This window comes from Anarrhichthys ocellatus, unplaced genomic scaffold, assembly GCF_004355925.1.
Source record: "Anarrhichthys ocellatus isolate YVR2014 unplaced genomic scaffold, GSC_Weel_1.0 scaffold14, whole genome shotgun sequence".
NCBI lineage: Eukaryota > Metazoa > Chordata > Actinopteri > Perciformes > Anarhichadidae > Anarrhichthys > Anarrhichthys ocellatus.
Window position 1 is genome coordinate 2880084 of NW_022280044.1, and position 14680 is coordinate 2894763.

General features: G+C 41.5%; 2 protein-coding genes across 14 annotated transcripts in view; one reads left to right on the forward strand and one right to left on the reverse strand.

Moving 5' to 3' along the window:
* Window positions 1-950: 950 nt before the first annotated feature.
* pdk4 (pyruvate dehydrogenase kinase, isozyme 4) lies at window positions 951-8465 on the reverse strand. 2 transcript variants are annotated; one of them, XM_031854141.1, is made up of 11 exons: window positions 8067-8458; window positions 7607-7748; window positions 6132-6203; window positions 5602-5786; window positions 5145-5234; window positions 4731-4808; window positions 3999-4075; window positions 3811-3909; window positions 3385-3498; window positions 3020-3133; window positions 951-2672 (listed from the first exon to the last, which is right to left on the reverse strand). In XM_031854141.1, exons 1-11 carry the CDS (start codon window positions 8182-8184, stop codon window positions 2529-2531), a joined length of 1233 nt encoding a protein of 410 aa, XP_031710001.1. In that variant the 5' UTR covers window positions 8185-8458; the 3' UTR covers window positions 951-2528. The 2 variants fall into 2 exon arrangements, with proteins under 2 accessions (XP_031710001.1, XP_031710002.1); XM_031854142.1 differs by lacking the exons at window positions 951-2672; window positions 3020-3133; window positions 3385-3498; ... (1 more) ...; window positions 3999-4075; window positions 4731-4808 and having other exon boundaries at window positions 5576-5786; window positions 8067-8465.
* A 2668-nt stretch (window positions 8466-11133) lies between these two features.
* dync1i1a (dynein cytoplasmic 1 intermediate chain 1a) overlaps window positions 11134-14680 on the forward strand; it is a 53076-nt gene continuing 49529 nt past the window's right edge. The window contains exons 1-5 of one of the 12 annotated variants that reach the window (XM_031853740.1): window positions 11134-11477; window positions 12434-12559; window positions 12820-12934; window positions 13343-13493; window positions 13720-13725. In XM_031853740.1, coding sequence (XP_031709600.1) covers window positions 12440-12559; window positions 12820-12934; window positions 13343-13493; window positions 13720-13725 — 392 coding nt within the window. In that variant the 5' untranslated portion in view covers window positions 11134-11477; window positions 12434-12439. Of the gene's footprint in view, window positions 11478-12433; window positions 12560-12819; window positions 12935-13342; window positions 13494-13719; window positions 13726-14452; window positions 14480-14609; window positions 14650-14680 lie in introns of those variants that run through there. The other 11 variants (XM_031853744.1, XM_031853742.1, XM_031853746.1 and 8 more) reach the window with 11 other exon arrangements.

The following is a 14680-nucleotide window of genomic DNA, read 5'->3' on the forward strand; positions in this document are numbered from 1 at the left end:
GAGAATGGGGAGAAAGGAACCGGAGCTTTTTCTTCCTCTCCAATGATACAGTGCACACATAGCAGACATACATTTTAGATTGTTACTATAAAGGAATAACTAAGACAAAGATATCGTTTTTTTTTCATGCAAACATTTTGGAGAATGATAGGAATTGAATTTCCAGTTTCCACATTCTTTCAACAATCCGGGTAAAGGAGGCCAGTGTCATATCAGTGACCTCACCATCTTACAACAGTTGCTTGTTCTTTTGATGTGCCAGTGTTATTATAACCAAACCTATGGCAGTCCATAGGTCATACATGTAAACAGGTGTAGCTGAGCTCTGTCAGTCGGCATGTGTACCAGACATCTTCTTTGGAGGGAACATTGTCTGGATGACTGAAGTGTCAGGCCTGGTTCCCTGTACTCTTAAAATAGACCAGTAAAAGTCAGGCAGAGAGAGCCTATATTCTTAAATCATGTATTAATAATAATAAAAATACATAATAACGGGAAGTGGGAAATTGGCTTTTAACTTAACTTGAATGCAGTGGTGATTCTGACATTGCAGTAATCTCTTTTTCTTTGCTCTTATCTTTGAGAATGAGCTTGCATAATGCTGTGTTTGTAATCATACCTGAATGAACTGGAAAACAGAATTCAGAGAGACAAGCAGAGAAAAGGCACAAACCCAGAGTAGAGTGTGGCATGTGGGCACACTAATGACGGGGCAGGACAGCCTGTTCTCAAACCCCTATTGGCAGCTGGTCACGGAAAAAGCCACTGAACTGTGTCCGGGATGGTGACACACAAACAGAGCAAAGTTTCCTAAAACAAACTGTGGGGACAGAAGAGGGGAGTCAGGGGGACAATGAGCATGCAACAACTTCCTGCGATGTTGCACAGAGCAGTGGCACACAATGCTGCGTGCTTTACACCCTATAAACAGCAGAATCTCTAGTCACGTGTTGAGAAGTGAGATTTTTATTTTCTATCTTCACTGGTCCTTCTACTGTGGCGACACGGTACAGATTGTTGTTTATACGGTATCAAATGCAAAGTGTCTGTTGGTGCAGAGACAGTTTACAAATCATCTGAAGTTAGTGAGTTCATATTTTAATCAACAAGCTCTCAATTCAATTCTAAATGCTACAAACTTGGCAAAGACATAATTGGGAAGTACAGTGTATGTTTGAAAGTATGACCGCTAATGGGGACAATGGAATATGTGAAATTGTTAGATACAGATAAGGCAATATCTGTTTGATCAATACATCTTGCATATAGCAGTGTGTGACAGCAACACTTAACTTTCTGTGTATGTGACATCCCAGAAAGCTCAAATACAGTTCTCTGTAGATCACCATTCAACCCACAGACCTTCACACCCTTTACAGTAAGTCATTTAAATGTACAACACATGCATCATTACGCAGCACTTGATATTATCAAATGAATGTGCAGTTCTAGACAGTTGCTCTTTGAAAACACTAAAAACTTTCTTGTATAAAGTTTAAAAAGTGTGTATTTCAGTTCTCTGTCAACAGAGGAAAATTGTTATTGTGGAGGTCATGGTTAATTTGGCAGTTTTACATTTCAAATACAAATATTCACAGTTCAACCATATATATTCATTTAAAATATGTTGCAATACTATGTTTCAGCCATTAACCTTCTCCAGAAAGGCACGCTCTATTTTACCATGTGGAACTCAACATCCATCAATCACGTTAACGTCACATATAAAAGAAGCTAAAAGACTGAAATGGAACAATTGACTTTACATTGATGTGATTTTACACCAAACATAACCAGTGCAAATTCTTCGTATAGTGTCTCTGAAATGCTGTAATAGAACTAAGCCACAATGAAATGCTGTAGTTGTCTGTGTGAATCAATGCTGGAAGTTACGAAGGACTGAAATGCTTACATGTACAAAAGTGGAGGAACAGACTTTGCTCCTTTTGTGTTAATGCTGGAGTCGTTGAATGTTTTCCCACTCTAATGACCCAGCTGCAGCTGGCTTTGGATGGGTTTTTCTAGGCCTTGATAATTATTTAATCTAATGCAAAATTGAATTAAACTTCCTTACGTCTTACAATTGTGAAATTATATGCTTTGAAAGAAAAAAAATGGACATAAACACAAACAGCTTACTTACAAAGTGTAACTGGGTTATTGTAACTGAAAGGTGAGTGTGGCAAAAGAAGATTAATACTTGTTTCCATTTCCATTAGCAGCCCGTAATCATCATACAATTACATGGAAATGTTTTGATGCCGGTAGTAATATTTCAGTTCAGTTATTTCGGTGCATTTATCTGGTTCTTGACACCAACAATGACCATTTCCCTGCATCTAGGCTTCTCTCTGTGAGAAATGAATGGACATTCTGCGTACACAAGTCCAGCTCCAGTAGCATGCTGAAAGCCTTTGGTGCCTTTCCCCCACTTACAGAACAAGTTTGTCCATTTCCTCCAACATGGACCCTTTTATTTTTAATTCTAAGATTCATTAATTCAAACTATGTAAGACTTCCGTCCACCATCACAGAGTCCCCTTGGAATTGCCCATTTTCTTTGGATCCTTGCTGGGCATGCACCAGTCGTCAGCCTCTATGCTCGTCTGGTAATGCCGTAAGGCTGACTTGTTGAAAACAGGAAGTCTCTCCACTGACTCTGAGGACAAAGCCTGTGATACAGAACAGAAGGCAACCTGTTAGTCCGCATCCTTATCACACAGACACGTCTGCCTGAATGAGAGTGAGATCCAGTTCCTACAAAGTTAACTCTGTGCTTGATTTACTGGTTTAAGTAGAGACAGCAAAGGTCTCCTGACATGGAACATGAGCTGATTTATAACTCACAACAAGACACACATTAGTTGCACAAGGAATGTTTTACAAAGTTACTTTACATCTGCTACCACTCAGTCAATCCAGTCTGTGTTGTTGACAGTACATGCATATTTGAACTCTACACCAACTAGGCTTTTGAAGGTTATTGTTGACGTGTGTTTGGAGGTAGTGGAGTCCTCACCTTCAAGTATATGACAGCTGAGGTGCCGTAACCCTCCATAGAGTAGAGCTGCAGGTCTCCCTGGAAGTACTTGGCATACAGACGAGAGATGGGGAGGCCATAGCCAAAACCAGCCTGAAGGGAAAACAACAGGGTCACATTTAAAACATAGTGTGTACACTGTGGAGGGTTTGTGTTGTAAACAGGTCTTCAGTTTATCTAACGGTTACAGTTTGCAACATGCTCAGTTGTGTGAGTCTGTGATTGGAACAGGGAGATCTACCATCTGGTTGACTTTTAATCCCAATTTAAAATGTTTGTATTCTCGTAGCACACCGTGTACTGACGAAGACACTCATCAACACCGAAGACAGGTTCAGCCTCACCAGTGGTGCATTGCGAGAGTTGTCCTCGTGGACTGGACTCGGAGCCGTGGAGTACATGTAGCTGAACAGACGCTCAATCTTCCTCAGAGGGACTCCCCCTCCTCTGTCAGACATCTAAAAATGAAGGAGAGGTATGTTGGATTTACAAGGGTCTCCTTCTTGTTCTGGCAGCAGCGAACTTGTCGGCTCTCCATCATTTACCATTTGGATGGAATCTAAACAGTGTCATGCTTTGTGCATCAAGTCAAGGGTTAGTCTTATTTGTATACTAACAAGGTCCACATGGACATGTAGTATAGTTGATGGAAGTGAATGGTGCAACAACACATGTTTGTTAGTATAATTTGAACTCTGGTTTATCCCTGTGTTATTCCCCCTGCACAATACTGATTCTAGTACTAAAGTTGTCTATCTTGACTCATCTACCTTGATAGTGAGGTCCTCAGTTCCCAGGGAGACTCGCACTTTGATCGGGGGCAGCGTTAGGCTCATCTCGTGGGTCTCTACTGTCGCTCTCATGGCGTTCTGACAGAGAAAACGATGACAAAATGAGTGAGCGGACACACGGTGAGGAGTAACATCCGTCTGGTGTTCAGGCTTGTTTGGTACTGTACCTTGAAAAGCTCAAACAGCATATGGTACAGATGGGATGGCACGTAGACAATGTGGAGGGGCTGGTCAGGGTTCTTGGCTGTGAAAAAAATGTATAATACTGATCATCTGGATGGCACTATATTCAAACTATGACAAATCTGAAACCCAGACATCCTGACTGGAAAGCACACCAGTGGGTGAATGCAGACCTCTGGGACAAATGCCTGCTTTATAAAACAACATATTAACTCTGGCCAAGTGTGTACAGTTTGTATTCAAAGCTCTGGTACATGTTCTGACTGATGTAGCAAAAACTACCACGTGTATTGTAATAAACTACATATTCTATTAATGTATACAGTATAAGAGTCTTTTTTTATGCATGTAATCATACAACCCACAGTTTGTAATGCTCTCCAACCCCAGATGCATAAGCAATATATATGAGGAACATGATACAATGTTAAGGTTCATCTGTAGATAATTGTTCAAAGTGAGGAATGTCTGATGCTGCATTAGCTCTTGGCAGACCCAGCTAACAGGACATTGACACAAAGGGTTTCACTTGAACCAACAAAGATTGACTATAGTATAGTAGAAGGTTCAGTTCAGGAACACACCAGTGAAACTATCCTCTCACACAGACAGCCGCTGCAGAAACTATGCAGGCGAAACAACAAAGATACAGTATAGACAAGAGTAACTTTTAATGAATGCAAATAGGGAAATTGTGGTTGTTTTGATAGACTTACAATTGATTTCTGTGATCTCCATGTCAGGAGAAGTCAGGTAATATTGCTCACAAAGCATCTTTGACGTCTCATAGGCATCTAGAAAGCAAAATAAAAATAAAAATAAATCATCTGTGGTTACTTTACACCGTGAGAGATGGAGAACACTATTAGAGGAAATTATGGTTTCTGTCTTTGAAGCAGTTTACACTAACATGCAGAATACTATACTATACTCCAAATAGAAATAGACAGCTCCAATTTAATATGAGGGTCTATTCACTTCCCACCTTGTGTACTGACTCTAAAAATATCAAATAATAAAAGGTCAAACAGTCATGAATAAAAGATAACACATCCAGTGTGTGTGTGTGTGTGTGTGTGTGTGTGTATGTATAGACAGCAGTATTGGAGCTGAGGGAAATCATTCATTACCTTTTATTACCTCCACAACGTCACAGCTGGGGTCGATGCTGCCAATATGTTTAGGATGGGCTGGGTTCACACTGCCATCAAAGATTAATGCTACAGGGCAAAATGCAATAAATGTGTGTGGGACTTAAAAATACGTATAGACACAATTCACTGTCCCTAGATGTTGTGAATATTAAGTCAAATATGAAGCACATGTCCAGTTTGAAGTGTTGTATCATTCAGTGAAATAAAACTACTGACAAGCTATGATGGTAAGTTGGGTGTCTTTTCTACAGCGTTAAATCTTAAAAATGAGATCGGACACAATCACACAAACAAAGTACAAAATGCGCTGTGACATTTCAAACTGCTCGTAAACATTATCGGCACTTTATCGAGTTTGATTTAAGGACATGAGCTTCGAATGTGAGCAACCGTGTTGATTAACTCACAGTCAATGACAGAGTGCTATACTGACTGTGCTGGTTCATGAGCATGCGGGTGGAGATGCGGCTCATGTAGAAGCGGTCCAGGAAGTACTGAACGTTCTGGTTGGTGACGGGGTCCACGCCGAAGGCGTCCTTGTACTCCACCACACCCTGAGCCATGGTGGGCACCACGTTGTTGTGCCGATTGCGGACGTGCACCAGAGTCTGTGTAAAGCTGAGGGCGAAGACATGACGGTCGTTTGAGTATTTGAGGGGTTGTTAGCGTACCGGGTTTGTTAGTATACCTTCACATCAGTGAGAATGGCATGCCTGCTAAACAAAAGGGCCGGGATTTGAGTGAAAAAGAAAGCTTCAGAAAGCTGTACAATGAGGTACGAGAACATGAGTCTGATCGCACTCTCGACTGATCTGAATTTTGCAACATGAGGTTAAAAATTTGGCAGTTATCAAGTAATTACAGAATTATTGTTCACCCCGCTGCTCTGATTTTTGAATTGAATGCCTTTAAAGTTTACAGAAGCAATATGTATGCACTAGAAAGCGTCTGTAAATGACTTACTTTGTCAGGACATCCTTATCATCCGGATCCTTCTCTAAGAAGTCTACAATCTCCAACAAACTCTGGGAATACCTGGCGGACACAAAATAATGGATTTTACAAGAAATATACAGAAACAAACTCAACTAGTTGTTTTACTGTAAATCAAAATGGTGATTAGGCCACATTCATGTGAAAGCATTAAAAACTAATCAGCAAACAGACATGGTAAAAAAAAAGAAAGATCTTAACCAGTTAAACAACGGTGTAATTAGGCATTGAGCATTTCCACATGATTAGAATAACACTGTCCTCTTTAAATAATATATGCTTGTTTTATCACAGAATGTATCTGGAGGCCAGTGGACGCAGACGTGCTGAGCTCAGTGAGTCACACTCTCAGTGGAGGGACTGGGTGAAAGGTGAACAGCAGTGTGGTTTGTCCCTCCACTGACCTTCAGCTCTCACACTTTGGACTATGTCCCATCATTCCGACAGCTCTTGAAATAAACTTTTTGGAGGCTTTACATTTTGACAAGCTTGATTGAAAATATCAAGGCCGTGACAGCAGAGAAAAGAGAAGAGAAAGCCAGAGTGTAGGAGGTCTTATGTAAAGGGTGGGGATTGTGCTAATTGTTCCCGTGTCTTAACATGACTTGTGCAAACATACTCGACACGTGAGGGTAAAGTCTGCAGGAGACATGCAGTGTCATGTCAGGAAGTAGCTATGACAGAAAATCAAACTCCAAGTGAAAAAGGATTACAGCTATTCTGCTAACAGCTGAAAACACACAACAGATAGTTCTCCTGCACATGCACACCTATACTTGGCTGCACCCTCGGTGTTTACAACCTTATTTACAGTGTACCTTGAAATCAGTGCATGTGCACACAGATTAACACTCGCCGATTTAACTTTAACTGTGTGAGGGTTTTGTGACCACAAACAAATGCTGCCATGCACCAAGTGGTATGCATATCCTTCAAAATTCAAAATCGGTGCTGCATCTTTATGATACAACCGAATATATTATGGTATATTACATAGGAATAGCATACCAACATGACCGCCAGTGCATTAGTCTGTCTATTCAAATAGATGCTTCCAAGATCAATGGCGTCCAGCCAGCGGGTGCACAGACAACATGATGGGGAGGAAGGAGGCAATTTGATGGTGACGGAGCATCAGCGGCAATGTTTTCATATCTGTGAGCGTGTGACGAGGTGGATTCACCAAAACTAAAGGAGGACAAATTGCATGAATGGACCTGTTGATGCTTTGAGAAATAGTGACAGGTCTTCAATAACGCTGACACTACTGTTGCATAACTATCCCCTGCTGAAACAAGTACAACGTCTACCCTGGTATAGCCTGGGAACCCTGAAAAATAAACAACAACAGACATGCAATAGGACTCTCATGCTACAGTTCATCTGAAGCCTATTGTTCGTGATGTGCAGGAAGAGTTATTTACGAAACATTAAAACTATCCCACCAGCTGATGAGGAGCTTTAGGGACGGAGTGCCCAGGAGCTTGTCGGGGAGGAAATCAATTTCCTTCATGATGTTGGCCAGTCTGACAGGAAGCTCCTGCCGCAGGAACACAAAAGAGGTCTTCTCACATGCATTGGCCGAGCCTGCAGACACGTGAGGGGACAGAGAGACACTGAGCAAACATCCAATCAAATAAATAACACAGCAACCTTTCCTAAATGTCAACATGGAAATGACATCCAGGATTTGTTTTTGTGGACTGGATCTGTCCTTGGATGGAGGAACCAGCAGCAGTATGTGTATTCTTTTTTTTTTTTTGCAGAGGGAACAGCATCAAACCGGTCAATAATCCGTCAACGACCAGCTGTCAAGGGGTTGTGTAACTGCCCTGTGAGTGTGCTAAAGAATGATGTAACATGCAAACAGTGTCCGACTGAATCGATACTCCTCGAAACACTTACCGAAGTCAATAAATTGCTTCATAGACAATGGAGAGGGGGAGAACTTAGCAAACCTCTCTACTTGCTTTGGTATCCCTGAGACGGAGCTGCTTTTCAGCAGAAGCTGAGCAAACTTCATTTTTCCTGTCTTTTAATAACAGACTCCAGCCCGTCAGTGTTTTAGTGGACAATCTGTTCTTTCTCTCTGCAGATCGCTCCACTTTGAGGACCGTCAGCCAGCAGGACTACAGCTCGGCGTCGTGCAGGAACCCCTTCGTTAAATGAACATAGTCTCAGATGCTGGCTATGAGTTCCCCATCATTGTTTTCGTTTTGTTTCTCGAGCAGCGTCCTTGCCTCCCGACAAGCTGATCGTGTGCCCTTCAAATGCAACTGGCAACGGTGCGCTGGTGCTTGTTTGTTGTTGTTGGGCGGGAGGTAGGAGGGATTGACGTTGCAAGCAACCAATGGGCGCCTGGATTTGGAGCACGTGGTGGAGGAAGTGTAAGTTGAAACCACAGCACAGAAAGTCAGAGGCAAGGATATATGTTTGTACGGGAACGGATTTGATTTTCAATCATTTTGTCACCAGTGTGGGACTGGAAAGCACGAACCATAGTGACCATTATCTTGTCGTATGAAAAAATACACTTCAGTGGGAGAAAATCAAGGGAGAGAGTAATAAAAGGTCCGTATTAGATCAATGGTAACGCGACCGCCATCGCTAAGAGAAAACAGAGAAAGGCAGCGCCATGGAGGAACAATGAATGTGAACAACAGAAACAGGACATTTAGCTTAATGGGAGCGAAGAAGAGGCAGAGACAACAAAGCATGGAAGACAAAGAGCTGAAGGTCCCATTTAGTTTTGGAGAGTTAAAAAGCAGTTACAACAGAATATGTATTAAAGGAAGATTTTTCAATTACTCCTCATAATTTGATCATGTAAATGTAGTAAAAGCTTTCATCACTAACGTTTTTGATTTGGAAAGATACGGCATGCTCTGGAAAGTCATTGGGCATTGGCGGTAGAGCATATTGGGTTTTTATATGACAGGGAAATGCAAGTAAAAGTAGGCGCAGAATGTTTCAGTGTATATATGGTGGAAAATGGCACTGCCCATGGTGCATGTAGTCCATTGTTACCCAACATAATGATCAATTACATCTTCTCTCAGGTTGAACAAAGCGTAGGAAGATCTTTGCAAAAGGATGACGGGGCTCTGTGGATAAGAGGCCGCAGTGCATCTGATGTCAATAAGAAAAATCAAGCTGCAACAGTTGAAGTAGGAAAATGGGCAAGTAAATGGGGATTAAATGTAGCAAAAACAAAAGTACTGTGTTTCTCAAGATGGCATAAAATCACACCCATCTCCTAAAATTGTATGAACAGCCTATTGAGCAAGTAAAATATGAGATTTCTTGTAAAAAGGTCTTCAATCTACTTTGTTGCTTGCCAAGACAGAAGTAAGGAGAAAGTTGAGCATCTCTGCAAAATATATACTCGGCACCAATGAGATCTGTCTTTGACTGGGCATATAACATGTCAGCAGCAGAATCAAACCTCAATAAGTTAGATGTATTATGTATTATGTATTACAAGTTCTGGCCCTGAAAATTTGTATAGTGCATCATTTAAAAAACCTCCAGTATGAGCGATGCAGGTGAAAATGGGCGAAATGCCTTTGAGGATAAGGAGAGTGAAGTTAATGCTTGCATACTGGGTTAATCTCCAGAGGCAATATGATACACATTCTGCCAAGAGCATTTAAACAAACTGCTGGGAACATAAAAGAAAAGTTTGGGGTGGATTGTTTATGCAAAGGCAGAATGTATAGAATTACGTCAATTACAGTACAGCCCCACAATTTCATCTTTTTTCCATTCCTCTCTGGCTGTTCCTCTTGTCAAGCTAAGACCTCAACATACAGCAGGAATTGAAGGACAAGTCAGATCGGCTTCCAGTATGGCCCATAGTCCAGAACTATTTGGATCAGCACTTTTTAGAATCTGTGTTTGTATTCACAGATGGAACAGGATCCTGAAGCAAGGTGTGCAGCTGCAGCAGTACGTACCTCAATGAGTGAGTCATATATTAAGAAAAGAGTATCAAAGCATTTGTGAGTATATAATACAGAGCTATCGGCAATATTGTTGGCTCTTCAGTGGATAATAAAGGGAAATAAATAATGCTGCTATTGCATCTGTCAGCTTTTAAGCACTAAGCATGTACAAGATCTGGCATCATCAATTAAACTGACATCATTAATTAAATATTCCTCATAAATGTACAAGATGGAGATTAAGAGTAATAAATAAATAAATAATAAATACTACATCATAAGGCCCTATTTTGTATACTCCTGTATGAATACTTGACGAATGAAACGTGCTCAGTGTTTTCTCATTTAGTTAAGATCTTTAGTGCAAAATGAATGAATATCTTCAGCTATACACTGACTGTTTACATGCATGCACACAAATATTTTCTTGGGAAAAAACAGCAGGCAAGATATACTGTGAAATATAAATATAAATATATATATATATATATATATTAGTGTGGGTGTGTATTATGTTTTATTTATTTTTTCTAATTTTAATTTATTTTACACTCCAGTACAGTTGGGGGCGGTAATGCGCCTCTAGGCTGGGTTGCCGAACCGCCAATAAACACTAACGAAGAAGAAAAAGCAGTAGTAGAAGAAGAAGTAGTATCCGTAGTGCTGTAACAAAACAAAAGCTTTTATTACAGCATCACCTATCGACGATCCACTCAAAAAACGTGTCGAGTGTTTTACGTTCTTGTAAATGAAATAAGTCCGCTTATAAAAGCACATTTCTGATCGCACACGGATTTTCTTCAGCAGAGACACATTTGGACCAACCGTTGCAAAATGCAATGACCGTAACGCTGCTCTAGCCAACATATAAATTACGCTATCTAATACTCGCAAAGTGTTCAACCACGAGCCACTTTACTTGTCTAAAAAAAAGAATAAAAGACGGTATTTTTAAAGAGTGTCAAGCATGTGTCTGTTTGTTTTTGGTATTCCAACGCACTTCTCCAAACGGCCAGAAGATGGCGACATTGCAAAAGCCACCAGACGATGACAGTGCGTGTCAGAGGAGGTGGGATTGCCTCTCCTCCTCCTTATCTTCCTACTCTTCCTAGGGATGTGTCGGCGTGCGGTGCACCTGTTTTGTGTATTATATGGGTCATCAACCGCTAAGATGCTGTGCTTTGACCGGTGCCATCAATAGCCACACGAAACGGTTCAAACGACCTCTCCGGTGGTTCCCGACAGGCCTCGATTCACTGTGACTTCACGTTTGGTAGACTGTGTGTTGATTTGTATCTCTTTCTTTCGGGGTGCAGCAGTGAGACAGCATCTTTTGCCGGGTGACACATCATTATCTGCACGAGTGGACAAGGTACGAGTGTTACAAGAACAGTGCGTCATACGGTCATTCGCGAGGAGAATTGTCCCCTTTATGTTAATTGCTCGCTATCTGAACCCACAGTATTTTTAGGGAAGGCCTTAAACGCAGTTTAAATGTCTTAATTTGTGATTAGCTGGCTGCGAGTGCATATTCCCCTGCCAATATAAGTACTTCAACATGCCTGTTTAATGATTTAATGATGTCATTTGTGTTTTCTGTCATGGTTATATACTGTACCTTTTTAGTTATTTTCTTATTAATTGTACCAAATAGCTTTAGCAGACGTTGTTAAACCTCCAGGGTCAAGTGTCGTCTACACATGTGCTAAATCCCTGGTGAGGGTCGGTGCAGACTGATGCAGATGTGCAGACTGATACAGATGTGCAGCCCACCTTACTGTAATAAATCACAGCATTCTCAGGGAGCCTTTTCAACATCCTGACTACCGTAAGGCTACATTTAGGTAGTTTTTGATCAAATGTATCGAACTAGTATATCCTGTATGTACCAAAACGAGAAATGTGGCAATAGAGGTCCTATGAATCACAGAGTATTTTGATGCACATTAAAAGGTTTGTTGAGTTATTTAGAGTACTCTGTTTATTTTGATTAAGGTAAAATAAGTGGCTGTCTAAATATAGCCTGCACACACTGGACTAGTTCCAGTATATAATAAGAGAAAAGGTATTATTGTCACACCAATGTGGAAATCCCTCTCGGCCCAATATGAAGTTCGTTGTGGTTTGCTGAGCCAGCAAAGTTATGGATCTACTGTACTGATGGATGTATAACTGCCACGCCCGGTGTGTTTTCTGTATCATCGCTGAGGCTCACTTGATGAACGTATACTCCTTCACACTGTATCACGTTATATAATGAAACCTGAGCATATTGTGACAGCGCCACGCCAAAGCTCATTCCTGCCCGTTCCTCTCTCTCTGTTGAAGGACACCATGTCGGACAAAAGTGACTTAAAAGCAGAGCTGGAGCGCAAGAAGCAGCGCCTCGCCCAAATCAGACAGGAGAAAAAGATCAAGGAGGAGGAGAGGAAGAAGAAAGAGGTAAGGAAAAAAGTGAGTAACTTCACACAACTGGCACTCATACTGTATGGCACTCTGGTGTGTGTGTTGCCTGTGTGTTCGATTGCTTTTTGTCAGGCCGTGACACGTAAAAGGCTGAGGTTGTGTGTGTCCATACGTGCGTACAATCATCTACGTGTGTGCAGAAGGTTGGTTATTGGACATTTTTTTTTATCAAAAATGAGCATGCACGTGTTTGCTTGTCCTTTAGGTCATGGCGAGTGAGCTAATGTTTTTCTGTGTATCCTGAGCAGTCAGAGAGCCAGCAGAAGAGAGAGGCCGCCCCAGAGGACTCAGACTTGGACCGAAAGCGCAGGGAGACCGAGGCCCTGCTACAGAGTATTGGCATCTCACCGGAGCCTCCACTAGGTACCGTAACCCGCACACCCCACACAGTTAATGGATCCTTCAAGGTTCTTTCACTTTTCTCTTTTGATTGTACTGCAAAATGTTTAGTTAATTGTCACAATAACTCCAGTAAAAGTTAGCTTGATGCTTCTGAAACTACACCAAACCTCATTAATTACAGCCCAAAAAATCTCGGATGAACCCTTTAATGATTAGACTCACCAAGCAGACCTTGAGCAGACCTAAGATGACCTGTTATTAGCTTATTAGGTTATTTATAATGCATCTTCAGAAGAAGTACAAATGTGTCACACGAATCAACAATGCGTTTGATGCTCTGCCCTTCCTCTCCTTTCTTCTTTAACATTTATTTAATTTGTCCATCACCGGTTTTACTTTGTTGCAATTCATCCAATTTCTTTTGAGCAGTCCATTCTTTGCAGCCTTTAATGTTAGATTCATGTTTTTTTCATTATTTAGTCCCGACCCCTGTGTCACCCTCCAAATCAGTGAGCACACCCAGTGAGACGGGGAGCCAGGATTCAACCGATGGAGGAGCAGCAGCAGCAGCAGCAGGCAGGTAGGCCAAAATCACACACTTCATGCCCACGTTCAGTGTCAGAAGTCTCTGTTGACTATGAGTCTCATTAAAGAAACGTTAAAGATGTGAAAGACATATATCACACTAGAAAAAACAAATCAAGTGGCCTAAAAATGATGATAATGTGGAGTTGCTTTGGGTATGTTTTGGCACATTGTCACCTTTGACACATATTCCGTTTCTTTTCTTGCCAATGGCACAACAGGCTTAGGTAAGGATGGGTGTCCCCAGTGGTGAGGTCGTGGTGCCCTCTTAGGTTTTGAATGTGTGTTATCCGTCGCCTGTCACGCCATCTGGTGTCTTGATGACCACTGTGCAGGTTGTTGCTTCTCATAGCTTGTCTTGAGAAGTCAAGTTTGATGAGTCGAGGTCAGTCTCAGCTGTAGTCATTCCTACGAAGGCGTTTGAAAATACCGAGAGATGCAGATTTACAGATATTATACCACATTGGTGAACTTTCAGAAGGCAGCCTAGGTGAGCCAGTAAATGGAATATATTTTGAATATGGAGCCTAACGAGCATGAACCATAAGTTTGCTGTGAAGTAGCACAAGTGACAAATTGTAAGCATTTCCCTTTTTGTCCCGTAAGGTGCATCCACAGTGCTTACTAGCTCATGTGTCAAACATGCTCCTGCGTTTATTCATAAGCTTATACACACATAACACACCAGACCAGTGGAGCGACTATTTACCTTTAAGTTCTGCACTCGGCTGCTCTGATGAAGAAGAGAGTGGTCATCAAGCGCTTTTCCATTTGCTTTCTTATGGCAGCTGATCGTAGAGGTCAGTGTGTGAGTGATGCCCTCAGTGGGTCATTGGTGACGTGTTGTTCTGGTGTGGCCAGGGGTGGAATTGGGGATTAGAAAGTTGTTGGAGCTCAATACAGTTCCTAGCCGAAATAAATGAACTTATGTACGATTTTTTTGTTTCTTTTTAGCTTTTACAAATTGGATTTTACAAAGCGGTGAGTTAGTGCTACTGCCTGGAATGATTTCTTTCTCCCCCAAATCCACCCGTGACGATGGCATGACATTTTTAGCTTCTCCATTTGTGGCTGTGTATGTGTGTGTGTGTGTGTGTGTGTCCCTTCCTAGGTCAGGTTTCTCTAAAAACAAGTCCCACACAGAGCTCAAGGTAAGCATTTTCACATCAAACCCTTTTTTTT